We start from the raw sequence: 26,236 nt of genomic DNA, 5'->3' as shown, positions 1-26,236 counted from the left end.
CCAAAGATCTCAATCCGAGCCGGTGACTCCTCCCTCTATCCACTTGAGTCCGCCAATCTCAGATGCTCCCTGAGTCCCTAGGAGGGGGGAGTCGGAGTGCTCCACGTCGAACTACCCCTGCCACGGGCTGCCAGGCCGGGCAGCAGGGGCGGGGGCTCTGGGCACCTCCTCTTTTGGGGAGGGGTCCTCGCTAGGATTCCGGGTCCTCACCTGAGCTCCAGTTAGGACCCGAACCCCTTCCTCTGTAATTGGCACTGCTCCCTTTCTCCCAGGGCCTCCCGAAAGAGAGACCCGGACAGAAGTGAGGAGCTCCTGAGCTGAGCGGTTGGCTTCCCACGATTAAGAACAGGGCGCTGGGAATGTGTGACCCTCTCTGCTGGCCGGGATTCTCTCTTATCCTAGGTCCTCACCTTGGCTCCTGCTAGTTCCCGGGTCTCCTCGCTCTGTAGGATTGGGACCCAATCCCGCTAGATCAAGGTCTTCCTCTTTCCAGGACCCTGCAGGCAGGAATGAGGGGGCTCCTCAGCCTGACAACTCTGCCTCAGTCTGGGCCTCCCAGGTTGCGGGAGTCGGGGGGTGGGGTGGGGTGGGGAAGGGGGGTCTGTGGTGTCTCCTCCGTTAGAGTGTGGGTAATTCCCTGATTCCTCCCTAAATGTCATCACTTTGACCCCTGGCTAATCCTGGGACTGCCCCCCTCAGATCGAGGCCCTTTTCTCCTGGGACTACAGAATCAGAAGTCAAGGGGAGCCAGCTCCCCACCTCCAACGACTGACAGGTCAGGACTCGACGGGACCCCACTGTTCTGACTGGGTCCTCCCCTTGAAGCCTGTTAGAGGCTCACATTCCTCCCTCTATTACCTGAGGTCGCCCTTCTTAGACTAAGGCTCTCATGTTCCTGACAGCCCTGAAGGGTAACTGGGATACTTCACCTCACAGGCCTGCCTCCAACCCTATAGGTGTTTGAGGAGCCATAAGCCAGTCTCTGGGGGTTGTCTATATTCTGGAATGTTGATCTCCCCAGTCCTCCTATATAGGGATCCTCGTTTCAGCTCCTGTCTCCTTGATTACAGGCTTCCTGGGAAATGCCACATCCCTTCAAACTCTTGAGCAGTTTCCCGACTATAAGTTTTACAGAAAACGGTTCTTTGCCCCATAGTTATGGAGACAAGGAAGCTGTAACTCGAGATGAAAGGCGTAGGACAGGTGGTGTGCAGTCACCAGACTTAGTCTCTTAGGTGACTTCAGTTCTGTTAACTTTCTACAGGGAAGGGGCAGAGACTCAGGATTTTGAGCCCCTGTTCTTCGGAGGTGATGTGACACTGCATTTGTAAATGAGCATGGGATTGCCAAATATTATCTCTTTGCTTTCTTTATTCATACTCTTCATTTATTTTATTATTCTTATTGCTCTGGCAGTGTATTCCAATCCGGGAGTTTGTACACAGCCTTTCTTCTTACTGCCGGAGATACAGTTTGGAGTAGGGAGAAGACCGTGAATTAGGAGATAACAGGCTGGGATGAGTGGGAGACCGTGGGGATGGTTTTCTTTTTAACGAGCCAGACTTGGGGACTGTGCATGAGAAAGTTGTTTTGTCTCTATGTGCCTTTAACCCACATATTTCGTAATGAAAATGAGCCCCTATGCCGTGGACTGAATGTTTGCGTCTCGCCCGCCCCCAATGCATATGCTGTAATCTTAGCCCTCCAGGGTGATGGTATTAAGGAGGAGGGGCCTTGGGGAGGTGATTAGGTCATGAGGGTGGAGTCCTCCTGAGTAGGATTAGTCCTCTCGGAAAAGCACCCCAGGAAAGCTCTCTTGCCTATTCCACCGTGTGAGACACAGCAAGAAGGCACCATCTCTGAAGCAGGAAGTGCGCTCTCAACAAACACCGAATCTGCTGGCACCTGGATCTTGGACTTCTGAGCTTTTAGAACTGGGAGGAATAGATTTTTTTTTTTTAACATTTATATTTTTTATTTATTTATTTGCTTATTTATTTATTTATTTATTTATTTATTGGAGGAATAGATTTTTGTTGTTTGTAAGCTACCCAGTCAACAGTATTTTTGTTACAGTAGCCCGAATGGACTAAGACACCTTGAAACAAATTTGACCGCCCACCGTGACGTACATGAAGGGCCACTTGAAGGCTCACCTTTCTGTGGTTACAGGCCAAGGAGCCCTGGTACCTTTCACTAATGTCTGGAGCGGGCATAGTTTTGCAGTAATGGTGAATTATGTCAACTTTGGTTGGTGATGCTAATCAGCGTCGTACAGCGTGGGTTTGCAAATTTAGAGAGCTGCCTCTTACAGACACTGGCCTCTGCTCCGATGCTTGCACCTCATTCACCTTCTCAAGGTGCTCCCCAGCCTACGGCAGGGTAGAAGGGGATCGGTGCAGCTGGAGAGTTAGTCCCTGCATAGGAATGCGTGGTCACCGTTCATGAGTGACTCTGTGCCGCAAATGGAGACTGTTGACAGTTCTGCTGGGAATGATAAGTAAGGTAAAATGTTCATGTCTTTGCCTAAAAGTTAGGATTGACAAATTCTGACTCTTCCCGCTTCACTTTGCTTTACCCATGCCCTATGCTTGGTTGTGAGAGTCTGACTGCATTGACCCTCACAAAGGGAGTTTTGTGGGTTTCTGTCACTGATTCAAGCACTGGGATAGACACTGGGGCTGGAGAGAGAGGGGGACAGAGAGAGGGAAAGAAATAGAGAAAGAGAGAGAGAGAGAGACTGAAAGATCCTTGCCCCTGGGGCACCTGGTGGCTCAGTCGGTTGAGTGTCCAACCTTTGATTTTAGCTCAGATCATGATCCCGGGGTCGTGGGATGGAGCCCTGTGCTGGGCTCTGCACTGAGTGTGGAGCCTGCTTAAGATTCTCTCTCTCTCTCTCTCTCTCTCTCTCTCTCTTAAAAAAAAAAAAATCTTTGCCCCTAAAGTGCTCTATTAGTCTCATGCTGGGACATCAGCAACTCCAGCTCTCAGGCCAAATCTAGCCCACCGTCAGGTTCTGCAAATGCAGATTTGTTAAAACACAGCCACGTTTATTCACTTACGTGTTATCTGTGGCTGCTTTTATGCTACAACAACAGTTGGGTAGTCTTGACACAGACTGTCTGTCCCACAATGCCTAAAATACTTACTACCTGGCCCTTTACAGAAAGTGTTTGTCAATCCCTGATCTAGTGGGAGAGTCTAGTACTCACACAATTAATATATTTCAAGGCAGTTTATGAGAAAAGCTAGGACCCGTGCAGAAAGTGCTGCTTGAGCACAGGAGAGCAGGACGGCTTCAGGGAGAGAGGACACTGGAGCTGAACTGTGAGGGTTGGGTAGGGTTCAGGCCAGCCGATGTACAAGAGGACATTTCAGGTGAGGTGGCCTTCAACCTCGTCGGCTCATTGCAGTCACTTGGAGAGCTTCGGATAGGGATGCCCGGTTCTCCCCTCTCAGAGATTCTGACTCGGTTGTTCTGTGGCCGGGCCTGGCCATCAGGAGTTTTTAAAGCTCCCCAGGTGTTTCTAAGGACAGCTCAGGGTAAGAAGCACTGAGCCCAAAAGGTGTCGGGGAAACTTAGGAGCAAGGTGTGAATGGACAATCTGTCTAGGTGCAGGGGGAAGGGGCAGTCAGTGGGACATAAGCTTAGGAAGTAGGGAGTTGACATCCAGGCTGGGAAAATTGGGTTTTGTCATAGGAAAAAAAAACCAGTAAGAGAATGTGGGCATGAGAGCAACACGCTCAGACGGGTACACAGGGAAGCATAATCTAAAGGAAATGTGAGGAATAACTAAAAATAAGAGCCTGTTAGGGACTATTTGTAGGAGTTTAGCAACACAAGGAGCATGTCTCATCTAGGGCAGTGACGCGTGGCTCGGCAGATGCAGCGGTGACGACGGAAATGGTAACAACTTGGGCAGGACGTGGGTGGCAACCGTCAGAATGGGGTCCGCTATCTGGCCCAGGAGGCCTCTGCTCTGGAGGCTTAACGCTTTAGTTTCTGGATCATGGAGAATTACGGGGCCCTGGAGGAGAAGCTGAGGCTGCAGGGCGACACTTGGGTCCTCAGGCCCGCCGCTGATTTCCTGTGGGGGAGAAAGTCGTGTTTCACTGGGCAAACATTGCCTTTGGGAGATGGATTCTCATACCTGAAACATTTTACTTTATTTTAAAGTTTATTTATTTATTTATTTATTTCGAGAGAGAGAATCTCAAGAAGGCTCTGAGGTCATGACCTGAGCCTGACTTCACCACGACCCGTGAGATCATGACCTGCGCAGAAATCAAGAATCGGATGCTTAACCGACTGAGCCCAGCAGGGCGCCCGTACCTGAAACATTTTCGAGGGACACTTGCAGACGCTGAGGTCCAGCTGGATGTGGGTGATGCTGAAAGGATGGAGCCAGAGGTGATGGTAAGGTTTTGAGTTTAGACAAATGGGAGAATTTTGACCACCCTTCGAAGGCAAAGGGGACACACAAAGAGGTGAAACATATTGGGAGAGAGCAATTTTGGTTTTGAAGATAAAGAACCAGTTAGCATCTAAGTGGGTCTGGCTTTTATTATTGGGCACCTGCACAATTTGGAATGACCTCTTTTCTATGTTCTCTTAAAATGCGCAACAAAGCAGAAATTTCAAGACCCCGTGGGAGCTAGAGACCAGGGGGGGAGTTGATGCCCCTTTGCTCTCTTCACAGAATTCAGGTAGGACCTAAGAGGTTTTCACCCTTGGCTTGTGAGATGTTTTCCTTTGTTTGTTTGTTTGTTTTAAGTTTACTTATTTATTTTGAGAAAGAGAGAGAGAGAGAAAGGAAGAGAGAGAGAATCCCAAGCAGGTTCCCCACTGTCAGCACAGAGCCCAGTGCAGGGCTTGAACCCACAAACCGTGAGATCATGACCTGAGCCAAAGTCGGACGCTTAACCGACTGAGCCTCCCGGGCGCCCCAGCCTTTTTCATTAATCTAAGCAAAGCACACCTTCCGGCTTTAAATCGAGCAAAGAAGTTTTTGCCTGAAGTCTGGATTCTGCTTCTGAGAGGGTAGGTACACTCTTCTGACTTACAAAAAATTGGAACATCTAATCAGAAACCCAGTACCTTCTTTGAGGTGGGTTAATGGGCATATAGTTTTCGGGTTTTTTTTAAAAAAATCACTAAGTGACAAGCAGACAGCATTTTTTTTTTTTTTTTTTTTTTTGGCAGAAGTTTAAGAAAGTTTTGTCCAACAGTTTGGACAAAAAAAACCAAAAGGTTTTTTTGGACAAATTCATAGGAATTTGGGGAGCATGGTGTGTCCCATTAATTACTGTCAGGTAAAATTAGTCTTTCTGGGCAAGGCACGATGTAAGTACAACAGATAACAGCCACTGTTGGTTGAGCTCACGAGTGTGCCACAAGAAAGGAAAAATAATCAACTGTGTGGTGAGTTCTACGATGATTCTAGGCCCACAAGACTGATGTCATGAACTCATCTACTCCCAGTCCCTGGAGAGCAGAGACGGGACACTGGGGTATCTGGCCACTCTGTATAGACAGAATTTAGGTCCCAGTGACCAAGGTGGTAAACATAGGCCACATGAGAAAAGAGATTCCAAGACTCTCAAGCAAGAAGGTCGGGGGAAATGTGTATCAGGCCCACTATGGATTTCTTCACAGTAAATGGTGTCCTCTGTCAGTGGTCACAAATTTAGTATCATAGGATTCCCTTGGGGATCTGTTAAGATTCTAATGCAGAAGGTCTAAGGCAGGGCCCAAGACCCTGCACTTTTGACCAGGTGATGTCAACATTGCTGGTCCACAGACCATACTTTAAGTAGTAATATCCTGGAAAGCTCCCCAAGAGTGAACCCACGAACATAGGCTGTTCTAGCAAATAGCACTTTGGTGAGTCAGAGCTAGTCCGGTCCCTCTGAGAGGCATTGAGGAGCTGGGCTCCTCGTAGGAGGTGGGAAGGGACCCTGAGAAACACACTGAGTATGCGTCAAAGTTGACAAGTGACCTGGAGCAAAATGCTTGACTTCACTGATCTCAGTTCTGGGAAGTAGGGGGAGGTGTGCCTTTAAAATTCACTTTTATAATATTGAACACAGTCCAGTCCATATTCAAGAGATGCCTGCTTTTGTGTCATCTTCTTGGTAAGATGTTACCCATTGTCTCTTGTATCAGAAGCCAATGTTTATCAGTGTTGCACCCGGTGAACAGGAAGGTTCTCTGCCTGATGTGTTACAAGATGTCCCTGCACAGATTTACCTGCCCTCTAGCAAAAGGCTCTGCTGAACCTCTCCTCATCCACATCATCTCCAAGCCAATTGTTTTCATTTTCTAATGTCTCACGACCATGTGGAAACCCAAATCACAACACTTTCCTTTAACTTCCTCATTTGTGAGATGTGGGGTTGTGTCTGGGCATTCTCTGGGGTATCTTTCAACTTCAATAATCCAAGACTCAAAGGAGATTATTAAGTTCTCAATATTACAATCTACGTATCAACGAAACTTCTTTTTCTGATGTGGTAGGCAGCATGCTTGCAAAGAGTTTAGAGTTTGTTTTTTTTTACATTTTTTTTTTTTTTACATTTTATTTATTTTTGAGAAACAGAGTGAGACAAAGTGTGAGTGGGGGAGGGGTAGAGAGAGAAGGAGACAGAATCTGAAGCAGGCTCCAGGCTCTGAGCAAGCAGTCAGCATAGAGCCTGATGCGGGCTTAAACCCACAAACTGTGAGATCATGACCTGAGCCAAAGTCGGACGATCAACCGACTGAGCCACCCAGGCACCCCAGAGTTTAGAGTTTCTGATAGGCAAATTCACCCGGGCTTTGGGTAGAGCTCTCAGCAATTAACACAGACCAACCTTACATGTCAATTGGATTTTTATACCCTGGGTGTCTCAGAGATTTTAGTCTGCTCATCTTCCCATCTAATCCAGGAGAACTAGAGATGCACAATTAGGAATCACCACTTTTAGCTATTTAAAGCATTGACACTTTGAGAGAGCATTTGCAGTCTAATGGTGGGCTCTACATGCCATACATCACAGGGCTGGGGTGCATGGCAGGGGACGTGGTGAGATATACTGAGACCAGAGAACCTTCTCCCAAGGTAACCCCATGGTAGTGCTCATATACAACTCCACACTCTGGGGCCTCCTTGGCATGGCTGTCTGTGTGCCTCTCAAAGAATTTGTTCACTGTATCTGAAAGGCATGCTTGGTTGCCTCTTCTCACCTGGAGTGTGGGGAGCTTAGACGGCTCCTGTTTGTGACCAAATGTGTTATTTCTTCGGTGCTTTCCTGGTCTCTGATGGCTAGGGTTACCCCAGAAAGCAGAAACTCTCAAACTTTGGTATTTAAGCCCTAAAGAGAACAACTGGCAATAGCTGTCAAATTATAAAAGTATATGGTCTGCAATTCCACATTTAAGATGTTTTCCAACAGCAACACTTGCTCATGTATGAGATTATATATGTTATTCATTGCAACATGATTCATAATAGCAAAACACTGGAAACCACCTAAATGTTCATCAGTGGGGGACTGAATAAACAAAGGACTATGCAGGTGTAAGAAAGAGTGAAGAAGAATTTTTTATAATGATATGGACAGATCTTCCAAGATATAGTGTATAGTGAAGCAAGCAAGGGGCAAAACAATGCATATAATATGCTACCATATCTCTAAAATGCTGGTGGACTGCAGGAAAACACACATTTGTATTTATTTGCCAGTGCATAAGAAATGTCCAGAAGCATGTACATGTAAGAATCTAATAGCGATGGTCACTCACTGGAGGGAGTGGTGATGGATGCTGAGAACTCTGAGGTAGTATAGTGACTTTTCTCTGAATGCCTTTTTTTTTTTTTTAAAGTTTATTTATTTTAAGAGAGAGAGCGAGAGTGAGCACATGCACATGATCAGGGCCGGTCCAGAGAGAGAGGGAGAGAATCCTAAGCAGGCTCCACGCTGTCAGCACAGAGATGGACGCCGGGCTTGATCCCACGAACTGTGGGATCATGACCTGAGCCGAAATCAAGAATCAAGAATGGGTAGCTTAACCGACTGAGCCACCCAGGCGCCCCTGAATGCCTTTCTTATGCTTTCGATTTTGACTCATGGGAAAAGCTTCCTTATTCAAAAGTTAAATACATCTTTTAAAAGTTTAATGAAACGAAACCCCTGTGTTCTGAGGAATCACGTGGGGAGCTTGTTTTAAAATGCAGATTTTTAGGCCAAATCCCCAGATGTTCTGAGTCAATTGGAAATTGGAGAACCTGCATTTTGCAACAAGCAGCCTGGGTGATTCTGACATAGATGGTTCCAGAATCGAAGAACTGTGGGGCATATGGCCATAGACTACATCCATGCAACAGCTTTCTTTTTACTAAACATTGACTACATGCATGTGTCCATTTCATAAATTATGCTTTATTGTATTAAGAAATAAAACACATTTCTTACATTCTATGACTTAAATATTCAGCTTACTATACTGGCTTTGAGTTAATGTCACGCAGACCATGTACAATGTAATAGAAGCATTGGAAACATTTCTTGAAAAATAAGAATACAATCAATGAGCACACTTCACAGAATTTTACATGGTCACACAGTTTGCACATTTAAAAGGACCTGAATCATTCATATTAATATTGTGAATTTCTTATAAATAATTCATTAGTCTAAGGAGTCTAGGCAAAACCAAGCCATGACATTATTTATACTAAGTACCACACCTGGAATTTGTTCTGACTTCTTTAACACAGAGCACATTTTTGATGCAATAAATATTTACAGTTAATAGTAACAAGTACAATTATAATTTACAAAATATAAGTCTAATATTTAAAACAAAACAGAAAATGACATAAAGAAGTTTGTGCCATGTATTTTTACAACTCACCGAATCAACCCTTTCAACAAATTTTATTACCCCAAACTCTGCCAACTTGGATGCAAGAAAGGTTATGTTTGAATCAGTCAAGGCCAGATTACAGAGGGGAAAAAATTGTTTTTAAATCAATTTTACTTTCCTAATGTTATTCATTATCAATATCAATATGTCAATAGCACTAGCTAAAACTGAAGCAAATTGATGAAAAATTTGGATTCAAAACAGTCCCAAATTATATGTGTACCTTGCACACTGAAATCTCGAGTCATACCAAAATTTTCAAACTCGTCTGGGAATTAATGAGGTGTTGAATGTGTGAAGTTTTACTGTCCCATTAAAATGATCCTTTTGAAAGACCATAAAATTATGTGAGTCCTTCCATGTCATTCTATGGCTCTGGGAATGAATTTTAAATTTAGGGAACAAAAGAGAAATAATCTTATCTTCCAGAATGTGAGCTCTGAATGGGCAGACAGTGGTTTCTGGGTTGGTTTGTAACAGGGCACTAAGTCCATACCTGAACTCGGATTTTAGTCCAGGAGACATTTTTCTGTTAAAGGCTAGTCACGTAGCCTGGGTCTCCAGGCTCAGGGAAATCATCTGCTATCATGTCTTACTGGGTTTTTTGGGGGAGGGGGGAAGGCGGGGTGATGGGGGAGGGGTTCCACCCCTTCCTGATACCTGTTCTCCAACTAATCCCACTTCAAAGAAAGGTGCCTGGATTGACTGTTCTCACTTGGATCCTCTGTATATGGCCCTTCGCCAAGGGTTGTCTCTACTGGGTCACAGAACTAGGTGGGAAATTCTTCCCGGGGCTTCCATTTGCCACCGAATTTTGTCTCTGGGGGCAAGTGAACTAAGGGACTTCCTTGTCCACCTACTCTGTGCTACATTTCAGCCTCTGCCTGCAGTGAGTCCCTAACTTAGGTGCTTAGCAACATCTTCCATGCCCTTGGTGTACAGTCCTCGACTTCATCAGTGGTTCAGGCCTTTGGACAAAAGCTAGAGTAGGGAATGGGATTATCTATCAGTCACTGTGAACTTAATTTCTCACATGGAGCTGGATTTGGGAAGCAATGCTGAGCAGTGGAATGGGATACATCGAGCTGGAATTCATGCTTGGCCCCTACCTAAAGAAAGGGTGTCTTCGAAGGCCAAAGTTGTGGTAAGAGATTGCTGGGTATTAAAGTTGTTGTGTTTGTGTTGGGGGTGGAGGGCTGCCGGAGGATTGTCTTAAGAGGGATCCAGGTCCACATTAATACTCTGCCATTCAACTGCGGCGTGTGACCTTGGGATGGTGAAGTGATCTCCCTGAGCTTCAGCTTCATCATCCGAACACTTGTCAAGGTGCTTGTGAGGAAGAATAGAAATGTGCGCAGCACTGCATTTGGCACACCATTGCTGCTTGGTGGAATCGAGCACCTTCCTTTCCAGCACTTCTAATAACATTTTTTTAAGTTTATTTTGAGGGGGAAGGGCAGAGAGATTGGGAGAGACAGAACCCCAAGTAGGTGCCACACCGTCAGCGCAGGGCCCGACACGGGGTTCAAACTCACAAACCATGAGATCATGACCTGAGCTGAAATCAAAAGTCGGACGCTTAACTGACTGAGCGACCCAGGTGCCCCCTTCCAGCACTTCTACAGTCATAGAACTCCACTAAGGTTTCACACAAATGTGTGATCTATGACTTGTGGTTTTGCTCCCCATGATCCCGTCCCTTCTTAGGCTTCCACTTCCGTGTGACATGGAATGCTGTTCTGGCTAATATGCCTCCCTGGTGCAACCAACAATGGCATCATCCCCTGCCTCGGGCCAAGTTAAACAGACTCACTTTGCAGGCATAGACTATCCCGTAAACTGGGAACGTCCAGGAGTATAAATGAAATCAGAGTTCACTGAACCATATGAAATCACCTTTTTGTAGGTCAAGTATGGTCCAATAGCTGTAGTTTCATGCTTCAGCTTCATAGTTCCATGGGTCTTTTAATTTAATCGCACATAGTCACCAATAAATGTCATTTACTAATTTCCATAGTAAAGGAGGCTAAGCAGCTCTTTGGCCAGCAGGGGTGGCTCAGATTAGACGAGGCAGTGAGTATAAAAATGCTTTATAGACCACGAACACTAGGTAAATGCAAATTATTTTTTTAAATTAATCGTGGACACATAATATTTGAACCCAGAGGCTGTTAAACTTTTTAAAAAGTTAGATAAATTCCACTGAGTGCATTTCTAACGTCTCACAAAAGAAAAGTCTGTTCTCAGTCTGTGATTTGTTGATTGCTCTGGATATATTGAGCTGGAGTTCACGCTTGGCCCCTACCTAAAGGAAGGGTGTCTTTGAAGGCCAAAATTATGGTAAGAGGTTGCTGGATATTAAAGTTGTTGTGTTTGTGTTGGGGGTGGAGGGCTGCCGGAGGTTTGTCAAGGTGGGTGCTGAGAGGAATGACCATCACATACAGAATAAACTAGGGCTTGGTTTCTTTGAATAGCTCACACAAAGCCTGGACCCAGGAGAGTGAATAGAATAATGTCTTGTTTTCAGCTGTTCATCTATCTTATGAAAACACAGCCAAACATTAGACAAATGTGCAAAATGTGCCCCATTCCTCCCAGCAAGCCAGGGTTAGCGATGGCACTCTCTAACAACAGCTGCTTCGGGGCCTGGATGTGAAGGGCGGAAATGTCCAGAAAGTCGGCCTCTCTCGCATCTCACCTCCACAGAAGTGTGTACTATTCACTCACTTCTCACGTGGTCAGGTTTCCAGGGCGATCATTCCTATCTAGCTTTCAGGAAAGTGACTTAGCCACCTTTCAGTCCACAGGTTGAGGATGTCATTCAACTCATAGTTCCCAAGCAAAGCTCATCTCTCTTACCAGAAGACATTTGGTACATGCATTGACTCTGAAACCAACAACCAACTGCTACTTTTGGCATAAACAAAGACTTTACAACTTCAATGTGCACGTGTCCTTTGGACAAGTTCATTTATTTCTGTTCAGTGAGGCTTTTCATAACAAGCCGAGCTCGGGTTCATCTGAAGCAGCCTCTAAACTGTGTATTTACCATCCTTCCCCACTTCTCCATTCTTCAAGATGAAACCAAATTGTTTGTGTGGCAAAGAGGGAAACAAGAGGGCTTGTTAATGAGGCAGAAGGCCAGGGTCAGTGGAGGGGGAGGTGGTGAGGGCAGCCAGAAGAAGGGGTTTAGCCATCCACATTTATGGGGAATCATCACCGACAGGGAGGGCCTCGCCTGCGCCAAGCAGGGAGGATCATCTTGCTGTGGAATATCGCTCCTAACAGCAGCTGCGCCCTCCCTGCCAGCGGCGGCCGATGGTGGGCAGGCTGCCTTGTTTATTGCTTAATCTATCACTGTTGAGCTGCCTGCCTCAGGGAGGCTCAATTTAAGATAGATTGAAAGGTAGTGTCTGTCAATTGAATAAACACAGATGGTTTTCCACAGAAAAAATTGATTTTTTCCCCCCTCACCAAAGACATAAGCGCTAAACGTGATTATCTTTGGAAGCCAGGCGTGAAATGTCTTAGCTCCAGCCCCTGCCACACTCTGCCCTAGCAGAGAGGTGATACCACATGGGGGCTTGGGTCTCTCTCACCGGAATTTTAGGGTCTTGAGGTGGAAGAAGAAGTTGGCTTCCCTGGAGAAGGGCCCGGGTAAGTCCGTCCCAATAAGCAGGTTTGCGTCCGTCCATCCGTTGATTCCCAGTTTTACCAGTCCTGGGCCGTTGGCTGGCACACGCCTTCCACAGCCCTTCTGTTTAGAAGTCTCAAAGAGGTGACAAGATTTGCCTCAGGACACACAGCTGGACCTAGATTTCAGTCTCCTGAAATCCATGCCATAATGTTACCTGAAGGAGACATTAAGATGAGTCCTACTCCCAAAATGTCTTTGAAGGCAGGTAGTTCAGAGATGCTTGAACAGGTCACACCCAGAATGCTACACAATGTAGCCCCTAGCGAGGTACGAAGTCACTTACACTCAAGAGTTTTGAAGAAACCCAAGGGTAAAGTTGTGGAGCAGTAGTTGGAGATAACAGGTGCATGGAGGTCAGAGGTGAGTAGGGAAAGTACCCTTCGTATAATGAGGAGATTGAGCAATATGTTTTCTTATGTGTTTTTCAGCTTTAATCCCACAGCATAACAAGCTAATGGGACACCATTCATACGAATTATTCCGGGGAGCCCCTGAAAGCAATAGACTAGTCTGTCTCCTTCCATTCCACTAACATGAACATGAGTGTAGGATGTTGGTTGAAGGACTTCCCCAGACGAGTTGTTACAAAGGTAACAGAAGTGGGGCGCCTGTGAGCAGGCTGGCTGTACAAATGCTTTAGAAACCAAACTGGAAGCAATGACAGGACTCAGAGGATTTCAGCAAGAGAGGGATCTTAGCACTGTCCTCTCATTCTAGAGATGAGAAAATGAGTCTAGAGAAGGGTTGATAGCCAAGCTTACATAGCTAGAGACTAAGCTGGGATGACCGGCTAAAAATCTTCGTTCTTTCTGCTACACTTGCTCTTCAAACTGTCCAGTGTCATTATGGGCTCCCAGGAGAGCAGGTGGGAACAGTACAGAAGGGCATGCGGCTCACGGAAGGAAGTGAAGAGGTCTCACTCCAGCTAATACAACTGTAAACACAGACGTTCACAACTGTCTGGGTCCTAACTTCTCAAGCTCTGCAGACGGTGAGCACTTCCTTGTAACAAGAGATGAAAATCTTTCAGTACATGCCGTGTGGGAAAGAGAGCCAACGGTTCTTTCTCGCTTGGACAGAGAAAACCGGAATGAAGATCGTCTTCAGATGTAAGGGATACATATTACGGCACATTTGCGGAATTTGGATTTATCTGAAAGTGAGTTAACATGTTTGCAGTCCAGCAGAATTGGCCTATCATAGAGTCAAGAAAAACTTGATTCAGGGCTTCTAAAGTAGGATAGTCAAGTCTCTTTACTCAGGAAAATAAAAATATTTCAGTTCTTTTCTGCACGTGGGCTGTTTCATAAATACTCCTCTTACATAGAAAGTTAATGAACCTGTGGCTGTTTTATAATCCATTCTTAACGCTAAGCCCCCTGCAAATTATTTATGCATATTCAAACAAATATATATTACTGAAATTTTATTCATTTCCTCTCACAGACTTTAGGTAAGCATATGTTAAATGTAAACATGTTTCTCTTTCCACTCAGGTGTGATCTTTTTTTTTTTTTTTTTCTTTCATATGAACTAACTGCTTCACTGGAGCAAAGAGCCAAATCTAAGTAAATATGTTTGGCTGAAAACCTGTATACCAAAAATAAATACTATACGTTATGCACTTATAAATGACGAATTGCGAGCAAGATCAGTTTTCCCCCAAAAGGATTTCTCTTCTATGGTAGAGGCTGTGAATTGGTATCTCGTGCTCTGAATTCTAACTCAATGGAGATACCAATTCACAGCCTCACGTGGATCTTTGTATACGTGTCTATGTGTCTGGCTGTGTTTTCGCCTTAAAATGATGTGTCGAGTGTTTCTCCTGTGTCCCCAGTAACATCTTTTAAAAATAATCAACACTCAGGGATTCGTCCTAAACTGACTTCCAGTGTTATCAATTTGGGGATGGTCCATCATACATGGGAATTTTTCATAGGGTTGACTTTCAGGTTACAAGTGTAAAAAAACAGTTCCTTGGTTTGTGATCATAAACGTTCCTGAAAAATCACTCAAATCACATTTTTAAAGCACTAGTTTCTGCTTAAAGAAATGACAAGGTGAAGTCTTTCACAAAGTGGACATTTAACGTGTAATTTTTCTGCTGTATAAATCTATTTGTTCATGTAGTTTCTGTGACTTAATTGGCCGTAACTGTATATCAGGGCTTGATGCTTAAAATAATACTTTCTTATTTGTTCCCTTTTCTAAAATACGGAAAGTTTGCTCTACATCAGAAGAAGCATTCACAAGTTGAAATGGAAAATACAAGTCTTGACGGGCCTTTCAAACGTAAAAGCAATCCATCTGGGCCTCTCTGCAACCTGCCTATACCAGTCATGAGCCTTCCAAAGGGTCTTTGGAGGGTACAGAGACAACAACAGGTGTGAGGGTTCTTTCCTAGCCATAAAGCACAACTAGGGGCCCCTAGGAGGACAGGGTCAAGGTCAGCCTAAACATACCCTTCATGACAGATGTTTCCGTTGATGAGGCTGAAGGTGGCCACAGAGGGGTTGGTACTCTTGAAGGAGGTCATGCAGGTGGTACTTCTGCCGGTGCTGTGAGAGCGGGTCAACAGGCCAGGGCGGCAACAGAGGAGCTGGGTGTTGAATTGTTTCCTGAAACTCTTGCTCAGCAGGTAGAGGGCAAAAGGGTTCACACAGGAGTTGGTGAAGGCCAGGAGGCGGGCACAGATGCTGGTGATGAAGTGGAGCATGGAGGTGTCCACCTCTGAGTAGTGGTAGGAGCGGTACAGGTAGATGATGTGGTTGGGGAGCCAGCAGAAGGCAAAGAGGCCCACAAACACCAGCACTGTCTTGGCGAGGCGCTTCCGGGATTCGATCTAAGGAGAGAGTCACGCACAGAGCCAGAGGGACCAAGGGACAGTGTTGGATGGATGCAGAGCGACAAAGATTCAGACAGAGAAAAGAAAAAAACAGGGAAAAAGAATTGTGGGAGTAGATGAGCTCACAAAGCCACAGAAAAAGGGTTCAGTGGGAGAAAGGGGACAAGAGAGAATCCAATAAAATGGGAGAAAAGCAACAGAAACAGATGGAAAAAGGGTGTGTGTGGGGAGGGGGGAGTCAGAAACACAGACATGAAAAAGCCAGGAAGCAGAAATCCATGAGGTAGAATATAGTTAGAACGTGCCACTGAGAACAGATCTTTAAACAAAGTTGATTACATGCCTGAATGGATTGCTCAATGAAATTCTAGTAAGTGACCTCTTTTTCCTCCAGAGAGCTCTGGTGCCGTTTATCGGCCATATGACTTCATGTCTTTCTGGGCTCCACAGTTAATAATTTCTTATTCCCCCTGATGCTCAAAAGAGCAACCAGCTTTGTTCTTCCTCATTGGCCAAATCAAAATAACTTCCTACTATTATTATTTTTAGTCTCAACTTATTTCTGGGCTATACTAATATAGGGAGGTTCTTAGACAAAGTGGGCTGAGGATCGTTTGCCCCCAACACCCTCTGGTACCACTGCAAGGGGAAACGTCGTTCTCGTTAAAGAACTAGAGGTACAATGGATGTTCACTATTGAGAGGCCTTTCAAATATGGAGACAGTTTCACTGAGAACTGCCACTCTCTCCTCATAATTGAGGCAAACAACAACAACAACAACAACAACACTTTAAAGGGTGAAGCCACCGAGTCAGCGGTACATTTAAATGGACGGGGAGTCTTTCTGCTTTTGCATCATAAATGCCACAAGATCTACATTTGGACTAGAAAGCAAGAACTGACAAAGAGGATAAAGCCAGAGTCCCTGGTTTCTACTATTCATACCTCAAATCTGAAATTCTGTAGGATTATGGGGGACAGGGAAGGGAATCTAACACATGTGGAGGGCATTCTGCATTCTGGGCACTCTAGGTCATATATATGCTCTGTCTTTTAATCTTCCAGCCTTACAATATGTGGGTTATCACCCTGTATCATGGGTAAGGGAACTGAGGCTCAGAGAAAGTAAGTGAGTTAAGTCATGAAGTCTGGATAAGAACCCAAATCAATGTGAGCCTATCTTAGTCCAACGACTTCTTTTTCTTCAACCAGCTCCTTTTTCCCCGCTCCCTCTGCTTTGTCCCCATGTGGTGACACTCTTCCTATCCAAACAATGTGATTGGAATTTAAAGAAGTCACATCTCTATGGGCCTCAACACTTTATTTTGTTACCAACAACACTACTTCAGATATTCCTCAAAAGGAAACCCATACTTTAAATCTTCCAGATTCTCAATACCTCCCTAGCTTAGGTCTTTAATAAGAGAACAAGATTATAAAAAACACCTGAAAACCTGGGCTTCTGTGGCTAGGAGTTTCCATTTACCATCTGGCCGCAGATCACCCACCTCCTCTAATTGCAGAATCAGGTGTGCTTGTCAGTGGAGTCCAAAAGGGATCAGATCCCTAAGGAGGAAACGAATCAATCCTCAGCACCCACCTGCTTCTTGACATGTATATTCCCTTCCACAGGCAGATTGTAAGCGCTCTGGATCAGATTTTTAGCAATGAAGTAGTAGTAGACAGAGATAATCGACAGTGGGATGATGTAGAAGACCAGGAAGGAAGCCATGGAGTGAATTTTGGGGTGCAGCTCATTAGAATGTGGGTACGGAGCACAGCTAATGAAGGTCTGGTTGGTGCTTTCCTCATGAAAGGGATGTAGATCAGAAAACACAGCCTCCGGGATTGCCAAAAGCATGGAGATAACCCAGATCAATGCAGCTTTGAGGCAGATCTTCATCAGAGCATGAGAGGCCTGGATATCCATCGGCCGGACGATGGCTTTGTACCTGGGGCAGGAAAGATGGAATGTTCTGTGTAAGTTGGCTAATATTATTATGGATGCCCCAAGGATGGGGCAAGCCAGGCAACTGGGTGCAATATTTAAGGAAGCGCTCACGCTCAGGTTCATGCAAGTGCTGACTCTGAACTCATACTACCATGACAGTGAGGGCCTCCCTAAATGTTATACCCTGAGCACATTGCTTTCCTTATCCTAGTCCTGGCTCTGAAGGATGCGTTCTTGTTTCTTCACCCACAATCTCTCTTGATTTTAAGAACACTTCTCAGAAAAGCTGAAACTCCTTTCATTTTTCTTCTTAACTCACAGAAATTAATAGCAGGCATGTTTAAAGAAGGACACAGGGACAAGGAGTTTGAGTCCTTTTTTGGCAAAGCCTTCATTTTGAGTATTCGAGTGCAGTTCAGGGAACCTGAAGTCATTGAGTATTTACACATGCCTCTTCTCTTTTTCAAAGGGTGCAGAACAAATAGCCCACTGAAAATGTTATACCAGAAGCATCCCTGTAAGTGTCAAATTAATCTTTCCCCTGCCCTCTTGCAGTATTTAGGTTCCTCCTGGTTTCTGTGCTATATGTGCCCCGGACTTGGGCTGAATGCTCTGGGAAGCAGACATTGAGAGGAAACCAGAAGGATAAGAGGTTTAGTGGGGAGTCTTACCTGTGAAAGGCAAAAGGGAAGGAAGCAAGATTAGATGGAGGGTAGCTGTCAGACCCCAATGCAGACCTGACAAGGTCTACACCAGTGAAAGTGACCAACCATCCTAATTTGTCTGGAAATTTCCCAGCTTTAGCATTGAACATCCTACATCCTAGGAAATCTCTCAGTCCCAGCAAACCGTGACAGCTGGTCACCCTATGCCAGCCTAATGGTACCAAAGATTGTCCAGTGAAGTCCTGTCTTGGGTAGAAATTGCCAGGCCCTTGTATCACCACCTTGCCTAGTCATGGGCTGGGGCCACCCAAAAGGAGTGTGACCTCAGTTACTCTCTGGTATAGTCACTGGGTGGGAACTGTCCACGAAGAGCATGACCATAGCTTGAAAGCTGAAGTGGACCCTGAAGGGACTGGCAGCCACAGGCTAGCAGATAACTACTGTCCCTGCAGCTGAGTAGTGAATCTTTTGTTCAAGGGAGGTCTGAGCAGAGCAACCCAATATCTGCCACAACTCCCCATACAACACACCTAGCACATGAGCTGCTATAGTGTGGAAGTTGATGTGAATTGGGACCAACTAAATGTGAGGGTGTTCATTGCTGAAAATGCTGTGTTAAAACTGGTTCTACCACTGATACTCTATTATATGATAGACTTCGGTGATGGGGGAACACTTATTTCCACTTGCTTCCATGTTGATTAAGCTCCCGTTGGGTTACCACTCTTTGCTGCACCCTGATTCCTCATTCACTTTCTGCCTCCCTCCAGGGAAAGGGGAGTGAGTTATTAAGAGGTGAGTTTGAGAAAAAGAACCTGGCATGTACTCTGGGCTCAGAGAGGCCCATGGTTGTCTAATTGCCCCTGACTAGGGAAATGGCACATGTAATATAGGAGATCAGGTGTTTGCAAGTTCATTATTGCTGTGGACCTAAGTCACAATCTCCAAACAGCTTTATCCGGCATAGAAGCAATTATTTTTATCATTCTCTATTTCTTTATCTAGCTCTCTCTTCCCAGCTCAGGTAGAAAAGAGAGGGCTCTTACTTAATGGACATCCCCAGCATTCTAGAACAATACTATAGCCCCACTTTAGTGTACCTGGGTTTGCTTTTCCATCCATAAATTAGTTCATTGTAAACAACACACTACCATAAAAACTTCAAAGGAAGTTCAATTTTCTTCTGGCACTTTCTCTAGTTACTGTTCATCTCAAGCATTTTTATTCCTAGTATGTAGGTAAGGAATTTATATCTTTAAAGGTACATGAACATCTCTAGCCAAAGATATCTCTAATAAGTCAATTAGAGATAAAGTAGTAATCTAAGTTACTCCAAGTGAAGTGAAGTGAAGCTGATTCACTCCTGCATGAGGCAGAAAACAGAGTGAATGGCTTACCTCCTTCCCTCTTGAGAATCTTGTACTCCTAAGTACAAAATGCCATGGGAACTGTTGAGCTGCTATTTCAAATTCATAACTTTTAAACATAAAAGATAGTATAAAAGCATTACTTTTATAGTTTTGCCAGAAAAATAGTTTGAATCTAAATCTAAATAAGCTTCTAGATCTATGTACCAGTTTTCAGGAAATATGAAGATAAAAGAATCTGCTAAATGATGCCATGAAGATACAGTCCAATCCTGAATTGGAAAATTCTGTAGGAATGACTCCATTTTTTTTTTCAACAAATATATGGCATAAAAAAGGAGGGAGAAAAAAGTTTTTAAAAAAGGAGGGAAAATGGTTATAGACCTACTGAGATGTGTCATACATATCAATTCAGTGCAAAGTGTAGACTCCTTTTAGATTTTGATTCAAACCAAACAACCATAAAAAGATATTTTTGAGACTATTGAGGAAAATCAAATCAGAAAATCATTCAGATTTAGTACTGGTGATATTAAGGAGTTATTTTTAATATACTGGGTGCAATAATGGCATTGCAGTTCTGTGGTTTTAAAAAGACTGTATTTATTAAAAACATGCCTTAAAATATTTACCATGAGTATATTTGCAGTGAAATACTATAATGTCGAGGAATTGCTTTTAAATGTTCAGATACGTTCATATTTCGCTTGTACAATTAAAAAACAAGTAAAGGGACTTAACAGAAGACCATGGGGGAAGGGAAGGGGAAAAAATAGTTACAGAGAGGGAGGGAGGCAAACCATAAGAGACTCTTAAATACATAGAATAAACTGAGGGCTGATGGGGGGTGGGGGAGAGGGGAAAATGGGTGATGGGCATTGAGGAGGGCACTTGTTGCAATGAGCACTGGGTGTTATATGTAAGCGATGAATCACAGGAATCTACCCCCAAAACCAGGAGCACACTGTATATGCTGTATGTTAGCCAATTTGACAGTAAATTATATTAAAAAAAAAAAAAAAAAAAAGAAAGCTCCACACTGAGATATACTGTGGCAAATTTATAAACTTCAAGGTTATAAAAAGAGTTCTTGTATCCAGGTAGAAAAAATAAATCATTATCAGGGGGAAAAATAAGTAAAGGGGCGCCTGGGTGGCTTAGTTGGTTTCAGCTCAGGTCATGATCTCATGGTTTTGTGAGCTCAAGCCCTGCATAGGGCTCTGTGCGGGCAGCACGGAGCCTGGAGCCTGCTTGGGATTCTCGGTCTCCCTCTCTCTCTGCCCCTCTCTGATTCACACTGTCTCTGTCTCTCTCAAAATAAATAAATAAACCTAAAAATAATTTTTTTAAATAAGTAAAAATGCACCGCAAACAATTTTCCGTTTTAGAATATTCATAAATTATCACAGTAATTAAAGAAATCCCATTTACTAAGCTCTTGCTATGTGCCAAGCAGAGAATACCATCTACATTATCTCACTTATATTCCAGACAACAGATAGGTGCTATTATCCTCATTCTACAGGGGACAAACCGAAGTTCACTGTTAGAGGTGGTGGAATCAGCATTCAATTGAGGACCAACTCCTTTCAGGGTGTCACAGCTCTTTTAGAAGAAAGCTTTGGGTAAATCCTTCTTAGAAGCAGAGAAACAGCAGAGGTTTCCCTAATGCGTCTGGAACACACCAAATGTTCCCTGGAAGTCTAATGGTTTTCTAGAACATGGAACATATCAGTCTATTTCTTCTTCTGGTTTAGACAAGAAACACCAATGGGCGGGGGGTGGTTCTTGTTTAGGAGTGATGGCTGGTTGGACTGGGGTGGCTACTTAATCTAAAGGAGCCAGTGAACTGCCTGTCCAGCTACTAAAGAGCCTCTCTTTCTCTTGAGCATTTAAACTGAAAAAAAATGAGAGGATGTAGTCATGTAGTCAATAACAGATGCTGGAAATAAAAGATTTTGATGCCAGGGAAGGGATTGGGCATATTTTAACGAGTGCAAGATGAACGAGCAGCATAGGTAGACTGAGAGAAAGAGAAAGAAAGAGCCAGACATAAAAGCAGAAGCTGAGATGATGTGGCCCTAAGTCAAACAGAGGGTCCTTGGTTTCTGGCACATGAACTGCTTTGGAATGTAGGAGAGGTCTCCTGTTACAATCTTAAAATTCTCCCATTCCCTTTTCACCTGAGTTAGTCTGAGTGGCTTCTGTTCTTTGTCAACAAAAGAGCCTTATCTAGAACAGTTAGACATGACGGACATTTAAAGTTATCATCAGGGGCGCCTGGGTGGCTCAGTCGGTTGAGCGTCCCACTTAGGCTCAGGTCATGATCTCGCAGTTTGTGAGTTCGAGCCCTACGTCGGGCTCTGTGCTGACAGCTCAGAGCCTGGAGCCTGTTTCAGAATCTTTGTCCCCCTCTCTCTCCATCCCACCCCTGCTTGTGCTCTGTCTCTGTCTTTCAAAGATGAATAAACATAAACAAAAATTAAAAAAAAAAAGTTATCATCAGATTTATTTCCAGTATCGTTTCGCATACATCACCCCCTACTTGCTGCCCTCTGAGAGAATGAGCTGTCAACTTTAATTGTACCAAGAGATAGACTAGTCCATGGTCTGTTCCTAAAGTCTCCACTGCTTTCCTGACTTCCTCCTTTCTTTCTGCCCAATCCCAGATACATCTGAATCCTGTCCTTTCAAATTCTAGTTGATAAGTATCATCTTGATAAAGATTTTGCTGCCCAATCTAGGCTTCCATGATTCCTGTTCTTTCTCCTAACCTGTCTAATTTCATGACAGGATTATTGATTCCTTTCACATAAGGCTTGCTATGCACCATCTTGAATTGTTTGCTAGCTTTCCGTGGGTATGTCTTTTCTACCCGACTTTCTAATAAATGTCCTGAGGTTAGAACATCTTTTTCTCTTCTCTTCCTTCTGTGTCACTAAAAATGTTCCAGGTCCCTTGTTCTGCGTGCCACTTACTTCAAAGCAGAGGCTCAGTGCATACTTGCTAATTAATTGATAATAATATGTCTTGCAGGTGTGTCTCTTATTTCCAACTTCTCAAAAATGAGAGTAGATTCACCTTTACATACTTAGTAAAATTCATTCTTCCACAGACTGACAGATTCACTCCTGATACCATGGGCCTCAAGACAATTGCTTCCCACTCCTGAAAACATCTGTGCACCATTTTTCCTATGCAAACATTGGAAAGGTCAGAAACATTCTGTGGAATGAGATTAATGTCTCAAAGAGATTTTTGGCAAGTAGAAGTAGCCAGCTCCCACATCCAGGTTGGAAACCTTTGCCCACAGAAAAGTATGTCTTTTATTCAAATACGGGCACTTTGTTTATTTTTAGGGACCCAGCATTTCAGCCTTCATTTGTAATTACCTGTTGAGGTCTGGAGGAGTTGTTGAACAACACTATTTTCAACTCTCCTGATGCACACTACCTGTGGCAGACTGAGGTGAAGAGAAAACTAAAGTAATTAAACGGTCTCTAGGTAATTGGCACATCGTCAGCATTTAAATTAGAATCCTAACACCTAATCAGATTTGACAAGAGTATTAAACATTGGTTCTATTTTCTCCTGAGAATAACACCAGGGACTTTTCTGAAGAAATGTGAGGCAATTATTAGCTGACTTGTAAAATGACTATAATCCAGAGTCATGGAATCTTCTCTCTCTTTGAGCATTTGTGCAAATGGAGAACTTGCTGATCCTTGGTGCTCATCCAGCCATTATCTTTAAGTGTGTAACAGATTACAGTTATTCTTTCCTGTTCTTCTCTCCAGGCCAAATAACTCCAATGCTCTTTTCACTCCTTCTTAATATACTCCAGTCTTCTCTGGGCTCTAATGTGGACTTGGGAGCAGCGCTTCCTAATGGTGATTCTACCAACTAGATTTACGGTCTTGGACAAATCATGGGTTCTTTGCACTTCAATATTCTCATCCCTTAAAAGAAGATCATAACCACAACCTTCAATGATTCTGGCAAAAGTGATTAAACTGCTGAGGAAGAGGTTTTAGGGGAATAGGATGTTCACATAGTCTCAAAGAGTCTCCCTATAGACTACTATCTACCCGCAAAGAGGAAAATGTACCTTTATGTTGGGGAGCTCCAAAAGTCACCCCTTTAACCAAGTGGTCAAATCCAGAGTGAGCTTCTCTGATAGTCCAAGTAGGCACAAGGTCTAGGGCCCATGATACTTGTAGCAGTTTAGAAAAGTGTTTTAATTTCTTTTAAAAACCAGACGAAAAAAATGAATACAATGCATCTTGGATTATATTTATCTTTATGCTGAAATAATTATAAAATAGAATTCTTAATATTTTTTTTTTTGCGGAGAAAGGGTCCTATAAAGGTAAAAATACCAAGGGCCCATGAAATTCATAATTTGGCCCTGATTTAATTTAGCATCACCAATAATGGGACCATCTGAGATCATGTGCCTCCTGATATAATGCAATGGGATAAATACAACATTGCCAACGCAGTTGTCTTGCTCCAAATTTTTAATCTGAATCTATATATGAAGAAACAATCAGACAAATCCAATTCTGGCACATTCTACAAGATAACTGGCTTAGAGTCATCAAAACAGTCATCATTTTTTAGAAGAATATAGGGGAGTTATTGTTATACCTCAAAGGAGATTAAAGAGGTATAATAAGTAATCCTTTTCACAATATATACATACAGCAAATTATTATGTTATGCCTCTTAAAACTTATACAATGTTATGTGTCAATTATATCTCAACAACACCAGAAAAACAAAATATAACAACCCGATGCAATGTATATACCGTAATTTGATCCTGGATTTTTTTAAAAAAGGTAATAAATTACATTTTTTTGGAAAATGTGGGAAATATGATTACATATTAGATTCTATTAATGAATTATTGTTAATTTCAGTAGGTGTGATAATGGAATTGGGGTTGTGCAGAAGAGTGTCCGTGTTCTTAGGAAACACACCGAAATAGGAGTGAAAGGTCAGGATATTTGTACCTTACTTTCCAGAATCCAACAAAATAAAACAAAACAAACAAATATGTGTGTGTCTCACACTGGAGAGCAAGAACAATGTCTAGGGAATGCTAATTGTTGAATGTGGGTGGGTATTATACAGAAGTTCATAAACAAGGGAGAAAACATGCTAAAATACAGAATTTTAAAAAAGATAAAAGAGTAAAATAACAATTTTAAAACAATGTGTTATATATTTTATTGACTATAAACCCTTTTGTCATCAGAAAAACTTTATTATAATTATAATGTGACTGAATGTGTCATGTCTGATTAGTGCCTATACTAGGAATGAGGGAATTGTCTTTTTTGTTATATTCATATTGTTCTCTTGGGCTTGCAATTTTAGTATCATCTATAATCTGTGGGGTTTTGTTTTGCTCTGTTTTGTTCTGTAGGAATATTTTTAGGTCACTTGTCCATTTGGGGAGGTTAGTTTAATTAAGACTAGATCATACAAAAAAACAAAACAAAACAAAATACACAGCAATCTGCCAAACCTCTCCAAAACCTGAAAGTGCAGGGAAGAATAGGGTGCCATTGTTGAGCCTTCTATATGGTGGGACCTGTTCTCCTGCCACCCGAGCTGCGCGTGATAAGGGATCCTCTGATGTGGACTCGGGGAGAGAGTGAGCCTCAGTTTGGACACTACATATTACCAATATTTAGTTCATATTTTCTTTTAAATAAAAAATCAATATAAATATAAGTTTTGACGCTTTCCTCCTTACCTGTTAGATCAGGTTGCACCTCTCCTAGAGGGCATGAACCCCACTTTGTGGTCCGTTATCCAATAAGATACTTTCCAGAAAATTTAGCAAATGTTTCAGGGAGTTTTCTAAGAGTCAGCAGATGAGACTTCTCTCCTTGCCCGGGGAGGAAGCGAGCTTTAAACTCAGGTGAAGGCAGAGGGTCATGATCCATATTACAAAGTGCAGTCATACTTTTTCTTTTTCTCATTTTCTTCAGAGAAAGATCAAGACACAGATCGTGGATCCGCGCAGGTCCATCTCTGAGTAAAGTCCTGAAGTTTGTGAACTGCAATTCCCCCTCTATTGTGTTCTTTCCCTGTAGGCACATGTGGTTTCCCTGAGACCAAACCCTGCTTTGGGGAGGGGCGTGCATAGCAGTCATTCCCTCTGCAGTTTGGCTTGACGTCAATGCGATCACTTTCCCCGCATGGAAAGTCCGACCTCTGATTGTAGAAAGAAGGATCTCTTTTGTTTATTCCAATAAACAAGTTTTGTTTATTCCTCCAGCAGATGGAGGAGCCACTGGAGGGGCAAGGGCTGCAGGCAGCCACACTTCTATTTACTTCTTCAAAGGCTTACTTTGCAACTACCATGTGGGAAGTTCTTTCTTGCAACAGATTGAAGAGGAAGAGTATTGTGTACCTGGGTTTCAATTAGATTGATTCTGTTAACAACAACAGTAGCTAAAACTTGTGGGAGACTTACTATGGATCAGGTAACTATGTTATGAGCTTTGTTTAAATTATCACTGTTTTATCTTCATAACAATTCTCTATAGTAGGTACTAATATTATTGTTCTTTTACAGATGAAGAAACTGAGGCAAAGTAACTTTTCTAAGGCCATTAGTGCCAAGCATTGGAGACAAGATTTGAGCCCACGCAGGCTTCTTCCTATCATGATGATCCTGTGGTTGACCAGGCAGCCTGGGCTTTCTGGTGTAGAGGAGGAAAAACGATTTTCTCTCTGCTGTTCTAGGTTCTTGGCCGAGACCCACCCACTCCCCCATAACAAA

At 43.4% G+C, this 26,236-nt stretch overlaps 1 protein-coding gene across 1 annotated transcript in view; it reads right to left on the bottom strand.

Moving 5' to 3' along the window:
• Positions 1 to 10,467: 10,467 nt before the first annotated feature.
• The window catches only part of GRPR (gastrin releasing peptide receptor), a 34,609-nt gene continuing 18,840 nt past the window's right edge, over positions 10,468 to 26,236 (bottom strand). Inside the window, exons 2-3 of the mRNA XM_007092263.2 lie at positions 17,052 to 17,403; positions 10,468 to 15,447 (exon numbers count right to left, since the gene is read on the bottom strand). Of these exons, the coding sequence (XP_007092325.1) occupies positions 15,058 to 15,447; positions 17,052 to 17,403 (742 nt within the window). The 3' untranslated portion in view covers positions 10,468 to 15,057. The remainder of the gene's footprint in view (positions 15,448 to 17,051; positions 17,404 to 26,236) is intronic.

This window comes from Panthera tigris, chromosome X (assembly GCF_018350195.1).
Source record: "Panthera tigris isolate Pti1 chromosome X, P.tigris_Pti1_mat1.1, whole genome shotgun sequence".
Taxonomy (NCBI): domain Eukaryota; kingdom Metazoa; phylum Chordata; class Mammalia; order Carnivora; family Felidae; genus Panthera; species Panthera tigris.
The sequence above is the reverse complement of the archived record's forward strand: the minus strand, read 5'-3'. Positions and strand labels throughout refer to the sequence as shown.